At 47.9% G+C, this 20,484-nt stretch overlaps 1 protein-coding gene and 1 non-coding gene across 2 annotated transcripts in view; one reads left to right on the top strand and one right to left on the bottom strand.

Moving 5' to 3' along the window:
• LOC124247217 (collagen alpha-1(I) chain-like) overlaps window positions 1–13,077 on the top strand; it is a 36,352-nt gene extending 23,275 nt beyond the window's left edge. The window contains exons 2-3 of the mRNA XM_046676295.1: window positions 2,168–2,733; window positions 12,752–13,077. Of these exons, the coding sequence (XP_046532251.1) occupies window positions 2,168–2,733; window positions 12,752–12,772 (587 nt within the window). The 3' untranslated portion in view covers window positions 12,773–13,077. The remainder of the gene's footprint in view (window positions 1–2,167; window positions 2,734–12,751) is intronic.
• On the bottom strand, window positions 6,464–6,568 carry LOC124248035 (U6 spliceosomal RNA). Its single transcript, XR_006890917.1, has one exon. It is a non-coding gene; the product is annotated as a U6 spliceosomal RNA (small nuclear RNA).
• Window positions 13,078–20,484: the final 7,407 nt, after the last annotated feature.

Genomic DNA, 20,484 nt, shown 5'->3' on the forward strand with positions numbered 1-20,484 from the left:
TGACTTTGTTTATGTTATTTGCCTTGCAGAATTTTTTATGTAGCCAAATTTATCAATTTCTTTTTAGTGGCTTTTGGATTTTGTGATGTAAGGAGAAAGGCCTTACTCCCTCTGGAATTATAAGAGAATCCTCTCATATCTTCTATTACTTTCATGGTTTCATTTTTTTTTTCCATTTCAAACTTTGATCCAGTTGGAATTTATCCTCATTTGCAGTGTGAAGTATGGATCCAATTTTGTTTTTCCAGTGACTACCCAGTTGTTCCGATAATACATACTTATTGAGAAATCAGTCAATTCCTCCATTGGTTTTAGATTCTATCTGAATTAAATACTGTGCGATGGAGTGATTTACCAGAGTCCCTACCAAGGTGGGTTCCACATTTTGTCCCTCATCCCTGTGGGACTGCCAAAGTACGTCTTAGACTCTCAGCAAATGTTTCTGGAAAGAGTGGCCCCAAGTGCTTCACTGACTAATCTGTATTCCCAAACTCTCCTGGATCTCAACCAGTAATTGATCCCTAGCTTATTAACTCTTTGGTGCCTTAAAAAATATGTTTGTTATCCTTTGTCCAGCTTCGTAATTTTTCTTCATGGAGAGGATTTTTCTAAGTTACCCAGTCCACTACCACTAGAAGAGGAAGTTCTGGGTTATGTTGAACCATCCTTGAATTCCTGCAATAAACTCCATATGGTCATGATATATTAACTTTAATATGCTATAGTCTGTTTACTAATATTGCATTTGGACTTCTTCCATTAATATCAATTAGTGAGATATATCTATATTTATATATTTAGTGAAGTTTTTAGTGTTTTGGTATGTCTTGTACTCACATTTTCAAAAGATTTTGGAAATTTTCCTTCTTTTTCTATAGTATGTAACAGTTTAAACTGCCCTGGGATTATCTCCTCTTTAAAGGTTTGGAAGAATTCCCCTGTGAAACCACATCGTGCAGTGGTTCTCTTTGTAATCATCAGGACCCTTGCTGGGGGCTATGGAGGGGAGAAGTGTATCTAAATGACAGACAGTATTTGATTCACATGAGTGCACACAGCTGGAGCTGGAGCAATTGTATGATTAAAATTTCTTTTTTTAATTCTAGGAAATTTTCAGTACCACAAAAGGATAAAGATTAAATTTTTGTTGTCTGTTGTTGCAAGAGCTGAAAAGCTTTGTCTTTTCCTTTACTCATTTCATGCTCTAACCTTTTTCAGAGACCAAAATATGTGCACTGAACCACTTCCCAAACATTTATTCTGACTTTCTCAGCCATCAGAGCTCTAGAGATGCATCTAGTTGTTTCAGACCATAATGATAACGCTCCCTCCAATCCCCAAAGCTAATCTCCTATAAAATCTGACATTTGCTCATCAAAAACCAATTCCTATTCCAGGGCCTCCTATCTGTGTTGCTCTCCCCCACAGGGAAAGGGTTTCATTACTTTGATTACTCCTGTAAGTGGAGTAAATGTGATCATTAAGAATAAAGATGAAAGCAAGATGGGGAGGCGGAGCATCAAATCCACACTCTACAGCAAAATGGAAACAAACAAGCAAAATCCCAATAGCAGCAAAAGCCCGAAACTCCTTTAAGACAAAGTGCTATTTATTAATGAGCTGTTTTCTCATCTCTCCTTCTGAGGGAAAAATCAGTGAGAGAGACCTTCATGCACAGCCAATGGGTCAAAAGTGACCTTTGCGAGGTGGCCTGGTTTCATAGGAAGTATGGGATGTAGAGGGCAATTTGGGACTTCAAAGAGATAGGAGGCTGAGGGCATCTAACTGGAAACCCGCCCTGTCCCCACAACCCGGGGAAAGGGTAGGAGTCAAGTTCACCGCCAAGATAGAAGTGGTTTAATTTCAGAAGGATATTGTGGGTCAGCCAATGTACCCCTACTAGGTGACTGCTGTGATTTTTGCTGGCTAAATGAAGTTAGTTGGCCACTAACCAGGGGTAGCTAGAAATTCCAGTTGCCCAGATTCACGTCTGTCTCCACCTCCAGACTGTAATCTCTTTAAGGACAGGGGTTATATTTTTAATCTCTGATTCCCCAGTGCCTGGCACAGCATACATGCTCAGGACCTGAAAGAAAGAATTATATCATTAAAACAACGGTTTACATGAATTTATTTATCCATTCACTGAGTATTTATTGTGTTTCAGGCCCTGTGCTGGGGGTCCCTAATACATCAGAGGACAACCCTGGTCTCCGTCCTAATGGGGATTGTGGTCCAGTGGCACGAGGCGTGGAAGCGCCAGAGGAGGTCGGAGGAGGGGACGGTGGCCGCGGGCTCGCCCGGCGCGCGCTCTACAGAGGCTTTCCTCTCGCTGTCGGTGGGACCTGCAGAGCACACAGCAAGAGGCTTGGACCACATGCCTCAAATCCGGGGGGCCTCTCGCTGCCCCCCGCCCCCCACGGCGTGTGCCGAAAGATGAAGAAAAGCGGGGCGCCCACCTTGACAGCCGCTCATAGCCCAAGGCCCAACGCGCAGAGAACGTCATCTGCATCCTTGCTCTTAGCAGAGAAGGAAAACCAACAGGGGGACGCGAAGAAAAGCCCACGGCTCGCGCCGAGGGCGGGGGCGCGCTTTCCCGAGGGAAGGAGGCGACGGCTCTCAATCCGGCGGCGGCGCGCCCCCTGCTGGACGCGAGGCCGTTCTGCAGCAGCGGAGCGTGGGCTAAGGCAGGCGGGGGAAGCCAGCTCAGCACCAGTCGGAACACGGAACGAGGTACGTTCCTCGTTCCTCTCAAAGCCAGAAACCAAGTCCCCAAGGGGAAAAATCTACCAAGGCTGCCCCCCTTCCCTACCTTCCGGGAGAACAGGAATGGGGAAGTGGTAAACAAAACTCCATCTGAGCCAGCGCCTTGGCTACCCACTCTGCTGGCCAGCTCACTACTTCGTTGGGGCCTCGTTTCCCGTCTGGGCTTACCCTGGGAAAAAGCATATAAATTATTATAAACATCCATGCCTCTCTTTTTCTGCAAATACAAGGACACTGGGCATGGATAATAACACAGATAACATCACTTGTAATGTCTATATCTAGCTTACTGGCTTCTCCCTTCACCCCCTCCCCCAACAGCATATAATTTGAGGATTTTCTTAAAAGAAAGACTTTAACGCCCCCAAACTAATCTTTTCCAAACAGCGATAATTATAAATTCCAAACAAAAACTTAGAGGCATGCAAACCTCTGTCAGGCTTTTCATTTCAATAGATCCTCTAATTAAAAGCTATAATTTAACAAATAATGACCTAACCATCTCACTTTGAAATCAAACAAAAAACCCACCCGTAAAATGTTGGACTAGATAAAGATAATGAATCCAGGCGCAATTCAGACTCCTGCTGGGCCCATCCTGGCCGGCTTCCAGCCACGGGCCTGCCGCCTGTCATTAGCCGCAATGGTTTTCCAAACCATTTGGAGCAAACTCACTACAGGGAGGATAAGTGAGCAATTTGTGAGGCTAAGTGTCTTTTTGGACCCACTCCCGCTGCTGACGGGGCAGAATGGGACATTTATCCCTGCCTTGCCCTCATTCATTGTCACTTGGTCAATTTCATTTTCTCCCTGACCCCTATGTGGGCCCTGGAGGAGCATGCTGTTTCTGAAGTCATAAGCAGGAAGGAACGTGAAAAGGAAGCAAGGAAACCAGGTGATGTTCACTGCAGGCAGCGTCCTAAGTGGTTAATAAAATAATCAACAATGAAAGCAAGATTGCTTCCCACCTACCATGCCCTCTCCCTTAGCTGGGAATTGGGCATCTGTGCCAGGCTAAAAATAGCCTCATGTTCTGGAACCTCCCCCGCAGCCCAAGCTCACGCTGGTCACCTGTGTGTGCCACCCGGCCGCTCTGCAAGAGCGCGAATTCTCCGTGGCAGGAGGGCCTCAAATACTGGCCCCTTCCTGGAGTCCTGGGATGAAGAGAGAATCGACTACCTCGAACAAGGCATCAGGGATGGCAAAGTCTCCCCAGGGAGCCGAGGTAGGAAGAGTGGGCACTGGGTGAGACCCCAGGAGAGTACAAAGCTTAGGCACTCTGAATCTGTCTGCAGACTCAGGGAGGAAGGAGCTGCTGGGTGTACCAGTGTCACACTCTCGCCTCCAGGACCTCAGCCTGGCCTGTTACATCCCCAGGAACTGCTCTTGCTTTGAAACCTTAGGGTTTTTATCTCCCTCTCCCCGTCATTCTGTACCTGTTCTTCAACCTCAAATAGACCTGATAACAGCCATCAGCTTCAACATCGTCATCATCGTCGTCACCCTCAATGCTACCATATATTGAGCGCTCTCAATGTGCCCAGCACTTTGCTGAGTACTCTCTGTGGATGGATTCAATCAATGCTCCCAACAAGCCTAAAACAATAATAATAGATTTGTTATCCCTTGTTCCTTCATTCTCTTTCAGGCTCTTCCTGGGTTCTTTTCCTTTCTTAACCAATGGTACTGCACAGGCCAACCAGTTCTGAGTGCCTGCTACACCCAGAGTCCTCCTCTGAGGAAAGTGGTTACTTTGGGAGGCGGGGGGCACCGTGCTCTTGCTTCACCTGGTATCATGTGACTAGATTATTCTTCTGCTGCCATTGGGTCAGTCCTGGGATGGAGACCCAAGCCCAAAGTGGCAATGGATAGGCTGGACGTAAGCATGACCAGTCACTGGTGATACGGGCCTGTGAGAGTCTGTCCAATAGGGATGCTCCATACAGGATGGTACAATGTCACCCCAGCAGATTTTCTCTGGAGGTATGAATGTAAGATGCACGCTGGGACAATGGAAGGCTGCTTCATGGAAATGACAAGTAACTGGATGTATGTTGAATCTTTCAGCAGTCTTACAACATAGATACTATTAGCAACCCCACTTTAGAGATGAGAAAACAGAGGCTTAAGCAAGTTGATCAACTTGCCATGGGTCACACAGCCATGGGAGGGAGACTCAAACCCCGGCAGTGGGACTGAAGAAACTGTGTCCAAATTTCCCCTTTTTATAAGGACACCAGTCATATAGGATTAGGGACCATCTTAATGGCTTCATTTTGACTTGATTACCTTTGTAAAGACCGTATTTCCAAATAAGGTCACATTCTGAGGTATTGGAGTTAGGACTCCAACATATCTTTCTAGGGGGACACAATTCAACCCATAACAAAGTGAAAAGCAACATTATATCTGAACGATCTGTTTTTGGGTCTGTCGTCTCTAAGATCCTCAAGCGCAGGGTTCGTCTCTTCTTCAGCTCTGTAGCCTCCATGTGCTGGCACGTGACTTTTCCAACCATATGGTTTTTTCTTATTATGAAGACCCAGCTCCCGTAAGTAATGGTAGTTTTGTAAATCACTCAGCGATATTGCAATACAAAGGGCTTAAGGACTCTCAGGCAGGCCAGTGGTTACTAAATAGCTTTCAATGGATCCCACATTCTAGAATGCAGGGCAGGGTAGAGTAACCTCTGGCATCTGTGCCAAAGGTGACATGATTGAGGGACATGACAAGGATATCTGCTGTGACTTCTTCCCACCAAATTCCCGGCCCGTCTGTTCACTCTCCTTTCCCACCTTCCACCAGCCCTTCCCTTACCAGGCAGGTGATGTGTCAACTTAACTGGGTCAAGGGATGCACAGATATCTGGTTAAACATTCTGGGTGTGTCTGTGAGGGTGCTTCTGGAGGAGGTTAGCATTTGAATCAGTGGACTGAGTCCAGCAGATGGCCCTCCCCAATGTGGGTGGGCATCACCCAACCCATCGAGGGCCTGAGTAGAACAAAAAGGCAGAGGGAAGGTTGAAGTCTTTCTCTCTCCCTGACTGTGGAGCTGGTCTTCTGCCCTACATCATCGGCTCCCCTGGTTCTTAGGCCTTCGGATTCAGACTGAATTGCACCACTGGCTTTCCTGGGTCCCCAGCTTGCAGATGAGAGATTGTGGAACTTAGCGTCTGTCATCACATGAGCCAGTTCCTCATAATACATCTCTTTATATCTGTGCCTCTCTATTTATCTAGATTTCCTATTGGTTCTCTCTCTGGAGGACCCGACTGATACAAGGCACCTCCTTGGGTCTCTCCTATTTTCCTAATCAGATTCTTATTTGATCCCGGGGAACAGGCTGCCTTAAGAAAGAAAAAAAAAAAAAGAGCAAAATATCCATTTTTCACTGTTATGAATTCATCAGAAACAGGAACAAGAGCAAAACTTTGTAATGCCTAGGGGTTCCGGCAACTGTTTTACATTATTTTGTGTCCTCAAGTGAGAGGAAGGGTATCTCGAGGGCATTTTGTTTGTTTTTATGGTGATGTCTTTTTCCTTTTATTTTTTAATTTGTATATTTTAAATAAAAATGGTATACATTTAAGTGTACAACATGATTTGATATACATATGCACAGTGACATGACTACAGGCAAGCTAGTTAACTTATCTCCTCACGTAGTTATCATTTTTTGTGCGTGATGAGTGTACCTGAAAAATGCGGGACACTTCACGAATTTGTGTATCTTTCTTGCCCAGGGGCCATGCTAATTTTCTCTGCGTCGTTCCAATTTTAGTGTCTGTGCTGCCGAAGGGCACTTGATGGCATTCATTTTGTGTCGCATCTCTTCATGCTTTAGGCTGTTTCCAGGAGACAAACAGCTGGGTCCCGTAGAGCTGAAATTTTTCTTAACATTTGATGTCTTTTTTTTAATTGAAGATTTTCTTTCTTTCTTTTTTTTTTTAAATAAGATTGGCACCTGAGCTAACATCTGTTGCCAATCTTTTCTTCTTCTCCTCCTCTTCCTCCTCCTCCTCCTTCTTCTCCCCAAAGCCCCCAGTACACGGCTGTATATTCTAGTTGTGAGTGCCTCTGGTTGTGCTATGTGGGACGCCGCCTCAGAATGGCCTGACGAGCGGTGCCATGTCTGCGCCCAGGGTCCGAACCAGCGAAACCCTGGGCCGCTGAAGCAGAGCACGCGAACTTAACCACTCGGCCATGGGGCCGGCCCCAATACTTGATCTTTTAAGACCGAGCCGGGTTAATCTGTAATGACAGTCTTAACCTAACTGCCTCTATCTCATCGAGGCGCATTGCAGCTGTGAGTGGATGCTCTTGATTTTGCTGTTTAGCAAGGTCAAACTTGGCAGCTGTTAGGGGCAAAATTGGAGGCTTGTTTTTTAAAATCAAAGGCAAAGTCTGGCAAACCACATTTAATGATGTGGGATTTGGGTTTTCAAAGTCTGCTACGTATTTCATTAATGGGCACTTGGACTTACTCAGTCCCAAATCCTTAGAGCAAAACTATCAGCTATCAGTTCTTGGTGTTGAAGTGTCTCCAGCAATGATGCGAGATGGGCGTTCATGGCTGGGCCGCTAAGGGTGAGTCTGTTAACTGATTATAGGATTCGTATGATCTCCTCTTAGGGATATTTGCATTTCATGTGAGGCGGAGGTTAAGTTCAAGGTGTCCTTCTCATCTCTCTTCCTTTCCTTCAGACTGAAAAGGGGCTCTTTAAGGACAGGAGCCCATCTTGCTTATCTTTGTGTCTCCCCAGCACCTCATGCAAAGCCTGATTAAATAGAATCCAATGGAACTGGACCATCTGTCTTCATTATGACGCTTTACATCGCGAACAACCTCTACAACTAAATGCACTGCTTCAATAATAAAGAGACTCTTTTGGCTTATGTAACTGAACAGTGTAGGGGTAGAGCTTCAGGTATGGTTTGATCTAGTCCTCAAATAATATGTTCAGGAACCTAGTTTTTCTCTTACTATACTTCCTGGCTCCCCTTCTTTGGTGCTAGCTCCATTCTCAGGCCTGCTCTCTGCTCATGGTGGCCAGATGGAAATAGCCATCTCCCAGGGCATGAGCCGTGCTCATGCCTCTCCAGCAGGCAAGAGTCTATTCAATTTCCATCAAGGAAGATGGACAGTTTATATATCTGGAGGCTCCAGCAAACATCTCTTGGCATCTTATTGGTTTTGATTGGCAGCCACCCATACCCAAACCATGTACTGTAGCCAACAGGATCAGATGCCCTGCCGGGTTTAAGCTGATCCCACCCAGTGAGCTGAGAATGAATGAGCAGTGACTCCCCAGCAGAAAGTTAAGATCATTTTGATGGGATGGATGCCAAGAAAACCATCAGAAATCTAAATCACACCAGCCAGCTCCTCTGTGGGTGGAGGTGGCAGCTTGGAGCAGCGTTTCCTTCCTGGGACCTGCCCACAGCTCTCTCACCAGCTCTGTGGCCCCTTCACGTTGGAACAGCTACAGGCATGAGAGTGGGAGCCCACATGGCCCTGGGCCATCCAGCCGTGGGAAGGAGAGGAGGAATGAAGGCTGCCTCCCCATCACGCGTGCCCCCTGACTTGCCGCGTTTCACCAGCCAGTCAAGACCTCTTTGGCTTTCCCTCACCTCCCAGACTCTGAGGCAGTTTGTCCACCCTTGAGAATATCCACTTGGCTCAAATTCATGCACGTGGGGGACATTTTTCTGTTTTTAGGAAAAGGTTCGTTTATATATATAACCATATAAGCAATGTATATAAATACATATAGATAGCTATAACAGACATTAGTGGAGCAAGTGATGAAATTTGAATGTGGACTGTGGGTTAGATAATAGCATTGATTATTTTGACAGTTGTGCTGGGGTTATACAAGAGAATGTCTCTATTCACAGGAAATACACACTGAAGTCTTTAGGGATAAAGGACCGTGATGTCTGCAACTTACAAATTGTTCAGGAGAAAAAACATATACATACATATATATATATATATAAAGCAAATGAATAATGATGTAAATGGGACAAAATGCTATAAATTGGTGAGTCTGGGTAAAGGACTGTGGAAGGTCTAACTGCCTGGGTTTGCGTCCTTGCTCCATGCTTGCTGGCTAGCTCTAAACTTAACCTCTGTAAGCCGCACCTTCCCCATCTGTACGTGGAGGTAATGGTAGCACCTACCGCATAGGTTTATCGGGAGAAATAAATGGAAAGAATCCATGAAAAGAGCTTAGCACAGGATCCAGCTCATGGTAAGAGCCAAGAGTAACGAATGTTAGCTATTTTTATTGCTATTACTGTCCCACAGTAATAGAGTCCCTGGGATAAAGAGGCATAAGTAGAAACTTCCTTCTAGGAGCATGGTGGCAGACACAGGGTGGAGGGAGGTCTTTTTCCCCCACAGGGAAAATGCTTGATGACGTCTCACATTTTGCATACATTTGGTGTTACATATTATTGTGTATTATGTCATACATATGGGTTACATATGGTGCTACACTGTATTTTTTGCAACTTGCCTTTTTCATTCAATGCAATGTCTTAGAGATCTTTCCATAATAATACTACTAATAATTAATATTTATTGAAGCTTACCATGTGCCAGGCACAGTTCTGGGCACTTTATGTGCATTATTTGATTCTCACAACAATCCTATGAAACAGATCCTCTTGTAATCACCATTTATGGATACAGAAACAGAGGCTCAGAGAGGGTAAGTAACTCCCCAAGGCCCTAGCACCAAAACTTGAACTCAGCTGGTCTCCAGAGCCTGTAGTCTTAATCACTATATTTTTCCATGCAAGTACATGAAGAGCTATTTCCTGGAAAGAAAGCAGTGGGGAGTGAGGAGAGAGCTACACAGTACTCCATGCAGTGGGTATACCAAAATCATTTAATTGTTCCCCAATTGATGGACATTTAGGTTATTTCCAATATTTGCTATTGAAAACAATGCTGCAATAAACATCTTTGAGCAAGCCTTGATAATATTACTATGTGTCCGACACCAAAGAAGAAAAAGAAGTTAAAAATATTGGAGGGAGAACCATTTTAGCAATAAAATAAATATAGTATTAGATTATAACCCCAAATTACATTAAATTCGTATTAGATAAATATCCACAAGTCCATAATGACATAAATAAATGATTGAATAATTAAATGGGGGAGAAAAGACAAATTTCCAATGTAGAATTCCAAATAATTTTAAATTCCAAATAAATGTGATGTGTTATCCTGGATGGGATTCTGGAACAGAAAAAGGACATTAGGCAAAAACTAAGGAAATCTGAATAAACTATGGACTTTAGTTAATGATAATAATGTATCAATATCAGTTCATTAATTGTGACACATGTGCCATGGCCATGTAAGATGTTAATAGTAAGAGAAACTGGGTGCAGAGTACATGGGAACTCTCTGTACCATCCTCTCAATTTTTCTGTAACTCTAAAATACTTTTTTTTTTTTTTTTGGTAGTGGGATTGTAGACTTTTTTTTTTTTTTAAAAGATTTTATTTTTTCCTTTTTCTCCCCAAAGCCCCCCGGTACATAGTTGTGTATTCTTCGTTGTGGGTCCTTCTAGTTGTGGCACGTGGGACGCTGCCTCAGCGTGGTCTGATGAGCAGTGCCATGTCCGCGCCCAGGATTCGAACCAACGAAACACTGGGCCGCCTGCAGCGGAGAGCGCGAACTTAACCACTCGGCCACGGGGCCAGCCCCTCTAAAATACTTTTTAAAAATAGTCTACTAAAAAAAAAAGTAAAAGAAAAAAATTACTGGAGAGACAGGGAACAGGTGTAGAGCAACGTCTGGGTTTTGTAAGAGATGGGAGAGGGCCTCCCCAGCCCAGCAGGAGGGTTCGCTTCCGACAGCGGGAGGAAAGGAGGCGCGGGTGTGTGCAGTCCTATTTTGGGGTCCAGGCCGGAAGTTGAGGAGTCACCTCTGGGGGCCTCAGTTTTTCCTCCCTGACGCAGGAGGTAAAGGTGGCTACCTGCTGAGAGAAGGCCTATGGAAAAACTGTGGATTGCAAGTGGTGACAATCTGGAGAGTCCCTGAGAGCAGTGCAGGAGGGAGCTAGCTGCTCAGGGGCAGAAAAGAGCAATTTCCTCTCAGGTCACGGATTTGCGCTGCGGGCAGCCCCCCCAAGAGCAGGGTCCCCAGGCCAGGAAGCCTAGGTTGCCTGTCTCCTTGGAGTTCCACGTCTTGACCAGCAGAGGGCGCCAAGACACCACTCAACTTTTCTGCCGCCTCTCCACACCCCTCGCCTAGATCCCCTAGTTTTCTCTTTCCAAAGTTGCAAAGTCTTTGATTCTAGGAGTAAACAGTTTTTTTTCTGAGTTAGCCGTGTTTGAAGGATGAGAAATTCTTTGAAATAGCCCAAAGGAACTCCTTTGAGGAGGAAGAATCCAGTGATGCTTCTGAGAGCTAGTTTCTTGTGCTTGCCTCCCTCAAGGAATCGCTGGCGGAGTACACGACCGCCATCACTGAGTACCTACTGTGTGTCGTGATCTTCCAAGTGCTGCCTCACTTAATCCTCACACCCGCCTCTGTGGTGGGGGTTGTTATCACCCCTTTTTTGCAGACAATAAACAGAGCCTCACAGAGGTTAAGGAGGTTACCCAAAGATCATTCCTATCGAGCGAAACTGCGTTCCTCTTAGGCTTCAACCGGTTGGAAATTATTCAATAGGCGTGTGCGCTGGGATGCTTGTCCTGGGAGATGCTCTGGGAGCAAAGGCTCCTGTGTCAGTGAGCTTGGCAAAGCTGCAGACTATCTCTGGGTCTGTGCGTACCAGCACATTGGAGAATCCTAGGAGGCAGGTGGCAAAGAAACCTGCCTGGTTTTGTTCAAACCCATCATTTTCCAAATGTATTTGTCTGGAGAACTTTTGTGGTGGTTCTTGTTAACATCCACAGAGCAAACTTTGTGAAAAGCTGTGCTCAGCACTGTTGTCATGAGCCGCCAGACTTCTTTGGGAGAGGTAACATGGGGAGTGGGGTGGAGATTGGTGTGGAACAAGGAGAGATGACAGGTAGGGAAACTGAGGCAAGAAGACCAGTGAGAGCAGTGTGGGGACTCTTCTACCATCAGACCTGAACAGAGCAACAGCCATGAGGGTGAAGGGGGGCGGGACACACTGGAGAGCAAACCAGGATGGAAAGGTGACAAGCTTGGTGGACCATCAGGTTGGGGGTATATGGGAGGGTGGTGGGCAATGAGAGTGGGAGGCGTGTTTTTGTCTGGAGCAACCAGGTAAACGATGGTTTTGTTCATTCATACCAACACGACGGGGAGCCAAGGAGAAGGGTTTTCATTTGGGTTGAGATGTCCACAGAACAGTCATCCAGAAGTTAGGAACACGGGTCTGAAACTCAGGAGAGAGCTTCAGCTGGAAATAGAGATTTGACATTTCAGGGGTTGGTGGAAGAAGGGGCGCTAACACAGGAGACGGAAGAGGAGTGGGACGAGACTCAAAAGAGAGGAGCACACAGGAAGCAGGAGCACCGTTTCCAGGAAGAGGGGGCGGTCAGCAGCTTCAGAGGCCATGAGTAGGGCAGGCATGGTGAGAACTGAAGGTGGACATTGTGGCAGCCAGTTAGGAGGTCATTGATGAGGGGCGTTTCAGGAGAGTGGAGAGAGGCTGATCCAGATGATTATGGGATGCATAAACGAGGGGGGAGTGAGGCAGGGAGGGGATTTCTGGGGTGAAGCAGGGTCAAGGCAAGGTTTTCTTATATTCAGGACTGGACACTTGAACATTTCTGGTAGATAGTCTCCAAATTCTGCTGCAAACGATTCCTCTGATCTGCGGACACACATTTTGTTCCATCTATCAAGAAACGGAGTCTATTTTCCCTCCCTCTGAACCTGCAGTGGCCTCGACACTTGCTTTGACCAAGAGAGTAGGCAGAAGTGGTGTTCCGGGTCTTCCAAGCTCGGTCCTTAAGAGAACTGGCCGTTTCCTTTTGCTTCCTCTTAGAACCGGGAAGCCATGCTGTAAGGAAGCCCAAGTTCTCCTGCCAGGGAGATGCCCAGTGTGGAGAGGCCCTGGAGAAGGCGAGAGAGCCCTTCCTGGGCATTCCAGCTTCAGAGAAGCTCCCAGGTGAGTGAAGTCATGTCAGTGACCCTGCCTGACATCACAGAAGAACTGCCGAATCGACCCACAGAATCATGAGAAATAATACACTGGTGTTTCAAGCCCCCAGGTGGAGTGGTTTGTCACTCAGCAACAGATAACTGAAATAGCACCATATTTATGGGACGACGGGAAGGAACCAGGGGAGAGATGCTGATTCAAGACAGAGGAGGAATAACTGATGGAGTGAGTTTGTCCAGGAGGCTGAAGGGCTGGTCCTGAGCAGACAGATGGCTGCCTTATCCTCTGACATAAAAGCAAAGAAGAGTGTGGCCACAGAAGTGTCACAATGTGGGAAGGGAGACCAGAGCAGAGGATTACCTTCTGCTTTCTTTGTGGATAGAGAGGGTGGGGCCTTGCTAAGAATGAAGTGCCAGGATGAGGTGGGGGTGTAGGTGAGCCCTGGAGGGTTGGCTCTGTGATAAAACCCACCAACAAAAACATGAACCCACAGGACACATGGCACCTGGTGGGTCTCAGGTCAGCTGCTCTTTTTTTTGTTTTTTGTTCTTGGAAGATTAGCCCTGAGCTAACATCGGCTGTCAATCCTCCTCTTTTTTGCTGAGGAAGACTGGCCCTGAGCTAACATCCATGCCCATCTTCCTCTACTTTATATGTGGGACGCCTACCAATGCATGGCTTGCCAAGCGGTGCCATGTCCGCACCCAGCATCCGAACCGGCGAACCCTGGGCCACCGAAGTGGAACATGGGCACTTCACTGCTGCGCCACCAGCCAGCTCCTCAACTGCTCTTTGGGCAAAATGGTGCAGTGGACAGAGGGACACTGGGGAGTGGGAGATTCTGATTCAAGTCCTGGCTGGTCCTATGATTTTGGGTTCCCCTCTTGGGGGATTGGACTAGATTAGTGATTCTTAACCTTTTTTGGATTATGGATTCCCCTGACAACCATTTTTAGATACACAATATATATTGTATTTATTTGTCTGTCTCCACCCACTAGAGTGTAAGCTCCATGAGGACAGGTTTGTTGTGTGTTTCGTTTACCGCCATATAGACTAGAACAATGCCTGACCCATAGCAGATGTTCATAAATCCTGATGACGGATTCAGAAGGATTCAGTGGAATCTCCCCTGCCCCCACCTGGAGTTAGCCGAGGTTCAGAATCCCGGAATAAGACCATCTCTTTCTGTCTCAAGATTCTTGGAGTCAATGCAATTCCATCCTGAGTCCTTCTCTTTTTTGGGGGAAGAAGATTAGCCCTGAGCTAACATCTGCCAATCCTCCTCTTTTCGCTGAGGAAGTCTGGCCCTGAGCTAACATCGTGCCCATCTTCCTCTACTTTCTATGTGGGACGCCTGCCACAGCATGGCTTGCCAAGCGGCGCCATGTCCGCACTGGGATCTGAATCGGTGAACCCCAAACCACCAAAGCAGAACGTGCAAACTTAACCGCTGCCACTGGGCCGGCCCCCTGAGTCCTTCTGACACAGACTATATAGCTCACTCTAACAAAAGCAAACAAACAAAATGCCAGCCTGGGAGGAAATATTTGCTAGACAGCTCCTTTGTGCTAGGAGGCCAGTTGTTGCTTTAAATGCATTCCATATTTTACCTTATTTAACCTTCACACCACCCAATGAGGAGGATTTTATTATCCTAATGTTTTAAATGAGGAATCCAAGGCTCAGAGAGGTTGGGCAACTTACCTACAGTTACCCAGCTGATCACAGACAGACTCAGGATTTGAGCCTGAGTCTGTCTGGCTCAAAATCCATTGAAAGGTCTTTCTTCCAAGTCCTGGTGACCCTGAGGTAAGGGTTACACTTATTCCTTCCAGCGTAAGTATTGAGGGGAGCCCCAATACTCTCAGGAGCTGAAACACACCACAGTGGGAGTGTTGGGGGCCAGTATGAGGACAGGCCTCACATCCCACCAGAAGAGTGGCTGGAATGTCACGACTGGCTGTCAGGAATATTCCCAAGAGAGGGAGACCTGGTTACACCTGCCTGGGTGGCCTCCTCATGTGCTGACAGGCCCCTGAGGTCCAAGCCCCCTTCCTCACTGAAGCCCCCTTGAGTCCCTGTGAAGACGGTGAACTCAGTCGCGCTCCCGTCGGTCCTCCCCCAACCCCACAACGAAAACCAATCCAGGTACCCGACCTCCCGCGAGCTGCTAAACCCTCTGTTTCCACATCCACGAAATGGGCATAAGCTAAGGGCTGTCCTCAAGCTGGAGGAGACCTCTGCAGCGCCTGGAGAACGCCGCTCCTTCCCCTCTCCCTGACCCACCCCAGGTAGGTGCCCTGCCCCCGAAGCTTTGGAGCCCGGGCAAACTCGAGTCTTGGGGACTTCACTTTCTCATCTGAAAAACAGGCGACAGATACGAAAACCCTCCAGGAGACCGTGAAGAATCAGCGAGCTCTCGTGGAACCCCGGCTCAGAGCCCGGCCCTGGGAGACGGGGTGAGGGAGGCGCCCAGACCTGGGGGTCTGCAAGCCCCCAGCCTCTCCCGCCAGCCGGACTCGTGGCCCGACTTGCGCAGGGTCCACGCAGGTGACCGCCGGCCTCCCCGCCCCTGGGCGCCCCGCTCCCCGCGCCCCCCGACACGGGCGGGGCTCCAGGTCTTAGCTCGTAAATCTCCTTCACACACAGGGCGATAAATCAGCCGGCCGTGGGGACCCCCCAGCTCCCTGCGCCCTCGCTCCCCCTCTGCAGAGGGCGGGGGCGCAGGAAGCCCCTGGGACAGGGGGGCGGGGACGCCCCAGACCCGCCCACCGCGGCGCGTAGATTACAGGCCCAGCTCCGGGCCCTGATTTACTGCGGGGCGGGCCGCGTCCGGGTCGGCGGCGGGGGAGGGGCAGGGGGAGTGGGTGTTGGGGGGGGGGCGGCGTGCAGGAGACCTGAGGGGCTCCCAAATTCTTGATAGCAATAAACTGTAATGTATGTACATATAAATAAAATATAGTAACAGTAATAGCTAACATTGAGAGACTGTGCACCAAGGCGGGCTAAACACTTTATTAATTCATTCATCAAATATCTATTGAGTGCCTATGTGGTGCCAGGAATCTTGCATATTTTATCTCAAGAACTTCTCCAAACAGCCCTGCAAGTTAGTCGTTATGGTTCCCATTTTGCAGATGGAGAAATTCAAGCACGAAGCAAATGACTTGTCCAAGGTCACCAGGCTAGTGAATAGTGAGTCCAGGACTCACTCGTACCTCTGGCTGTCTGTCCCGAAGCTTAAAGGTTTTTGACCAGGTTATCCTGTCTCTTTGCTACCACGTGTCTCACTGTCTTCCTGCTCCATCCATGAGCTGTGTGACCCTGGGCAAATGCCTTCGCCTTGCTGAGTCTCAGTCCTCCTTACTGGCAAGAGAGGCACTTCTGCCCTACTCCCTCCCAAGGAGTTAGGAGGATCAAATTAAACTGAAGCTTAGGGGTCAGGTCCGTGGCTGAGTGGTTACATTCGCACGCTCCATTTCAGGGCCCAGGGTTTCGCCTGTTGGGATCCTGGGCGCAGACATGGTACCACTCATCAGGCCATGCTGAGGTGGCGTCCCACATGGCACGACTAGAAGGACCCACAACTAAAATATACAACTATGTACCGGGGGGATTTGGGAGAGAAAAAGCATAAACTGAAGCTTATGGAAACACTTTTCAAAATACTCTGTAGACTAAAGCACCAGTAAGGAGAACAGATGTGAAGGAGACAGTGAGAAAGTCTATCCTATGTGTGACTGGAGAATCATAGACGAGGAAAAATGTGCAACAGAAGCAATATTTGAAAAGATGAAGGTGAGGAATCTTACCGCTTTGAGAAGACATAACAAACCACGAATTCGAGAAGCCCAACAAATTCTAGAAGATAAATTCTTTTAAAACCCACACACTTAGGGGCCAGCCCGGTGGCGCAGCGGTTAAGTGTGCACATTCCATTTAGGTGGCCCGGGGTTCACTGGTTCGGATCCCGGGTGCAGACATGGCACCGCTTGGCACACCATGCTGAGGTAGGCGTCCCACATATAAAAAAAGTAGAGGAAGATGGGCACGGATGTTAGCTCAGGGCCAGTCTTCCTCAGCAAAAAGAGGAGGATTGGCAGCAGATGTTAGCTCAGGGCTAATCTTCCTAAAAAAAAAAAAAAACCAAAAAACCCCCACACACTTAAATGTGTCATAGTGAAATATCAAAAACCAAAAACAAGAGGTTTCAAAACCGATCTGAAAAAAAAATTATCTTCAAAGGAGCAACAGTTACTCTGAAGCCGACATCTCAACAACAATGAAAATAAGAAGACAGCATCATATCTTCAAAGAGATTTAAGAAAAATAACCCACACTTGTATGGGAGAACGAAAGGTGAGAACAGTCTGTCACTAGAGAAAATTCTAAAGAACATAATTCAGGCAGAAAAAACATGATCCCCCTTGGAATGTCTGAGATGCAGGAGGTAATGCAAAGCAAAGAAATTAGTAAATATATGAACAACTTTAAACATTGTATAGAAAACTTGTCTGTGAAGCCCTGTATGACAGTGTATCAGTTAGAGTGACGTTGGATGCTATAGTAGATAAAGCTACAAATCTCTGGGGCTTAAACATAGACGTTTATGTCTCGCTCGTGTCATCCTTCAGTTGGGTGTTCCTAGTCAAGCGGTTTTCCTGGGCCCCTCGCCTCCAGGCGTGATGGAGGGCCCAGGCTGCCTCTCTCTTTCGGCTCTGCCTTTTTTAGCTTGTGGTTCCCATGGCTGCGCTAGATCTTCAAGCCAGGAGGAAGCGGAAGGGGAAGGGAAGGGAGGCTGCATGTGGGAAATTATTACGGGCAGGCCTGGAAGTGGCACACATCAGTTCTGCTCATCTTCACGGGAGAACTCAGCCAACGGCAGGAAAGGCTGGGAAATGGTGTAACGCCTGTATTCATTATCTGTTGCTGTATACCAAATGACCTCAAAACTTATTGGCTTAAACAACTATGAGCATTTGTTATTTCACAGTTCCTATGGGTCAGGATTTCAGGAACAGCCTACTTGGAGGTTCTCTTCCCCTTTTGTACATTATGGAGTATGCATGTGACTCCTAGAACTCCTGCAGCCATTTTGCCACCATGAGGAGAAGCCACCTTGAGAAAGAAACATACCTAGATGAGGTATGAAAGAATCACAGGAGAATAATCCCAGGGATGATTAAACTAAACAAAAGGATTCTAAAATTCCCATAGAAGTATAAAGGGCCAAGAAGGCCTGAGACAATTCTGAAAATCAACAAGGAGGCCAAGGGATAGTCAGATCAGACAGGCATTAAACGGAGATAGCTGGAGGTGGCATTACAGAAAGGCAGCATTACACATCGTTCAAGACAGAATAAACTATTCACCAATGGAGTTGCAAAAACTGGCGCCTGGATTCCAATAATAATAATTTAAAACTCCTATAATAATGAAAGCAGTAACAACAAAAATAAAAATGGCTACCATTTATGACATCTAGAAAGTGCTAGAAATTTACATTTGACTTACCTAATTTTATCCTTGCACCATCTCTCCGAGGTGGGTATTATCATTTTTTATTCCCACTTGACAGACGAGAAAACTGAACCCCAGGAGGGCAGAGATGGTTCCTTGAGACCACACAAGGCTCTCAGCCTCCTGGGCACTGGGTGGGAGCCCTGATTCCCCTCCCCACAATAGCAGGGCTGCCTCTGCCAGGAGACAGGGAGACAGCCCTCCATCTACAGGAGCCAGGCCTCAGGCCCCAGAATTCCTGCTTTACCCTGCGTTGACCCCGGGGCAGATCTACCAGACCGGCTAGGACCACAGAGGCCTCTTTGTCATCGCTCTAATGAGAAGCCAATCACCAGGTCATTAGTGGGAGGAGGTGATGAGGAGTTTGGTACTGAGGTGGGTGGGAGGAGGATGCTCTTGGTTCCTGGATGATTTACAGCTGCGGTGGCCAGGCTGGCCGGGGAAGGGAACAGAGCAGCAGCAGGAGAGGAAAAGGTCAGTATTCACAGAGCACCTGAGAGGAGCCGGGCCCTGGGCTGAGAGCGTCACATGCTCTGATCTACTTAATCCTCACAAGAAATCGGATGAGGCAGGACTGTTGCACATCCCCATTTTACAGACAAGGACACAGACTCAGAGAGATTAACTAGGCATCTTGCCCAAGGCTATACAGCTAATCAATGCTGGTCTTATTCCAGAGCCCAACCAACCAACCACCCTTGCTGTTCAGCGTTATAGGCACAGCAGAGGGGAGTGTAGGTGAAGGGCCTACACAGAAATATTCTGGCTGTAGATGAACAAGGAACCAGCTGTCAGGAGCTGCTTGATGGAGGGCTGTGCGCTGGGAGGCGGGGAAGGGGAGGGGGCTGCATGTCTGCATGAGCCTGGAAGGAAGAACCCCCAGGTGCTGAGGGAGTCTGCCAGAAAGAGGAAAATAATAATAATTAACTATTAATAAGTGCCCACTACATGCCAGGACTGCACCAAGGGGTTTCTGTGCATGGAGTCTAATTCTCACAACCTGGTTAGAGGTAGTCACCAATCCATCTTATAGATGTGGAAACCGGGACTCAGAGAGGGTAAGTCACCTGCCCCAGGTCTCAAAGCTGGCAAATGGCAGGTACAGGGATTGGCTTGGGAGTAAGAGAGGAGAAACAGGATGGTTACCTACTCTCTGCCCTGTGTTGTCAGAGTTTCTGGTTGTAAGTAACAAAATCCAACTTGGTTCGCTTACACGGAAGAGGAAGTTATCGACTGCCGGGAGGTGGCGCACAAGATCACGGGGAAGAAAGGCTGGGATCAAGTTTGGGAAACTCATAGGAATTACAGGAAACTGAGTGGCTGGACCCACAGTCTAACCAGCATCCTCCTGTGGAGGCCCTCACAGGTCATTGGAGGCCGTTGGCCCTGGGAGTGGCAGAGCAGACGCCAGCTCCACACTCAAGTGAAGGAGTTGAGCACCCAGACTCCTGTCTGTCCTACTGCCGGGAATCTCCCCCCAGAGCCCCCAGGAGCGCCCCTCCCCCAGAGAGGGAGACTGTTCAAATGCTGCAAAGCAAACAACGGTCACAACAAAAACCTGTCACCACAAGCCCCTCGTGCCCCAGGTGCCCCAGCCCCCCAGGGAGAGGGGCCCCTCACACCCTCAGCTCTCCGCCCTTCCTGGCGTTCTCCCACGTGCACAGTTGGACCCCAGTTCAGGGAGCCCATCACTAGGGGCTGCTCAGGAATCTCAGGCCTCGGGTCCTTGCAGGAGGATGTGGAGATGATAAGACTTCCCTTTTCGTCATGTGCTCCATCCACTTGGTCACCCCCAGGTGCCGATTCTACTTTCCAAACAGCTGTTGACTCCGGCCCCACTCTCCCTTGACCACCGCATAGCTCAGGCCCCCCTCTCACCTGGACCCTTGCAGCAGCCTCCTAACCGGGGCTTGTCTTAGAGCCGTCCTCCACGCCGTTCAAAGGACCTCCAGCTGTGATCCAAATAGGACTGTGCCACTCCTCAGCTTAACACCCTCTTGTGGGACCCAGTCACCTAAGGACAAAACCCAAGCCTTTTGGCATGATGCCCTGTGATCCCCAGCCTCATCTCCCATCACTCCCTGGTCTCATAT

The sequence above is a fragment of the Equus quagga genome, chromosome 11 (assembly GCF_021613505.1).
Source record: "Equus quagga isolate Etosha38 chromosome 11, UCLA_HA_Equagga_1.0, whole genome shotgun sequence".
Lineage (NCBI taxonomy): Eukaryota > Metazoa > Chordata > Mammalia > Perissodactyla > Equidae > Equus > Equus quagga.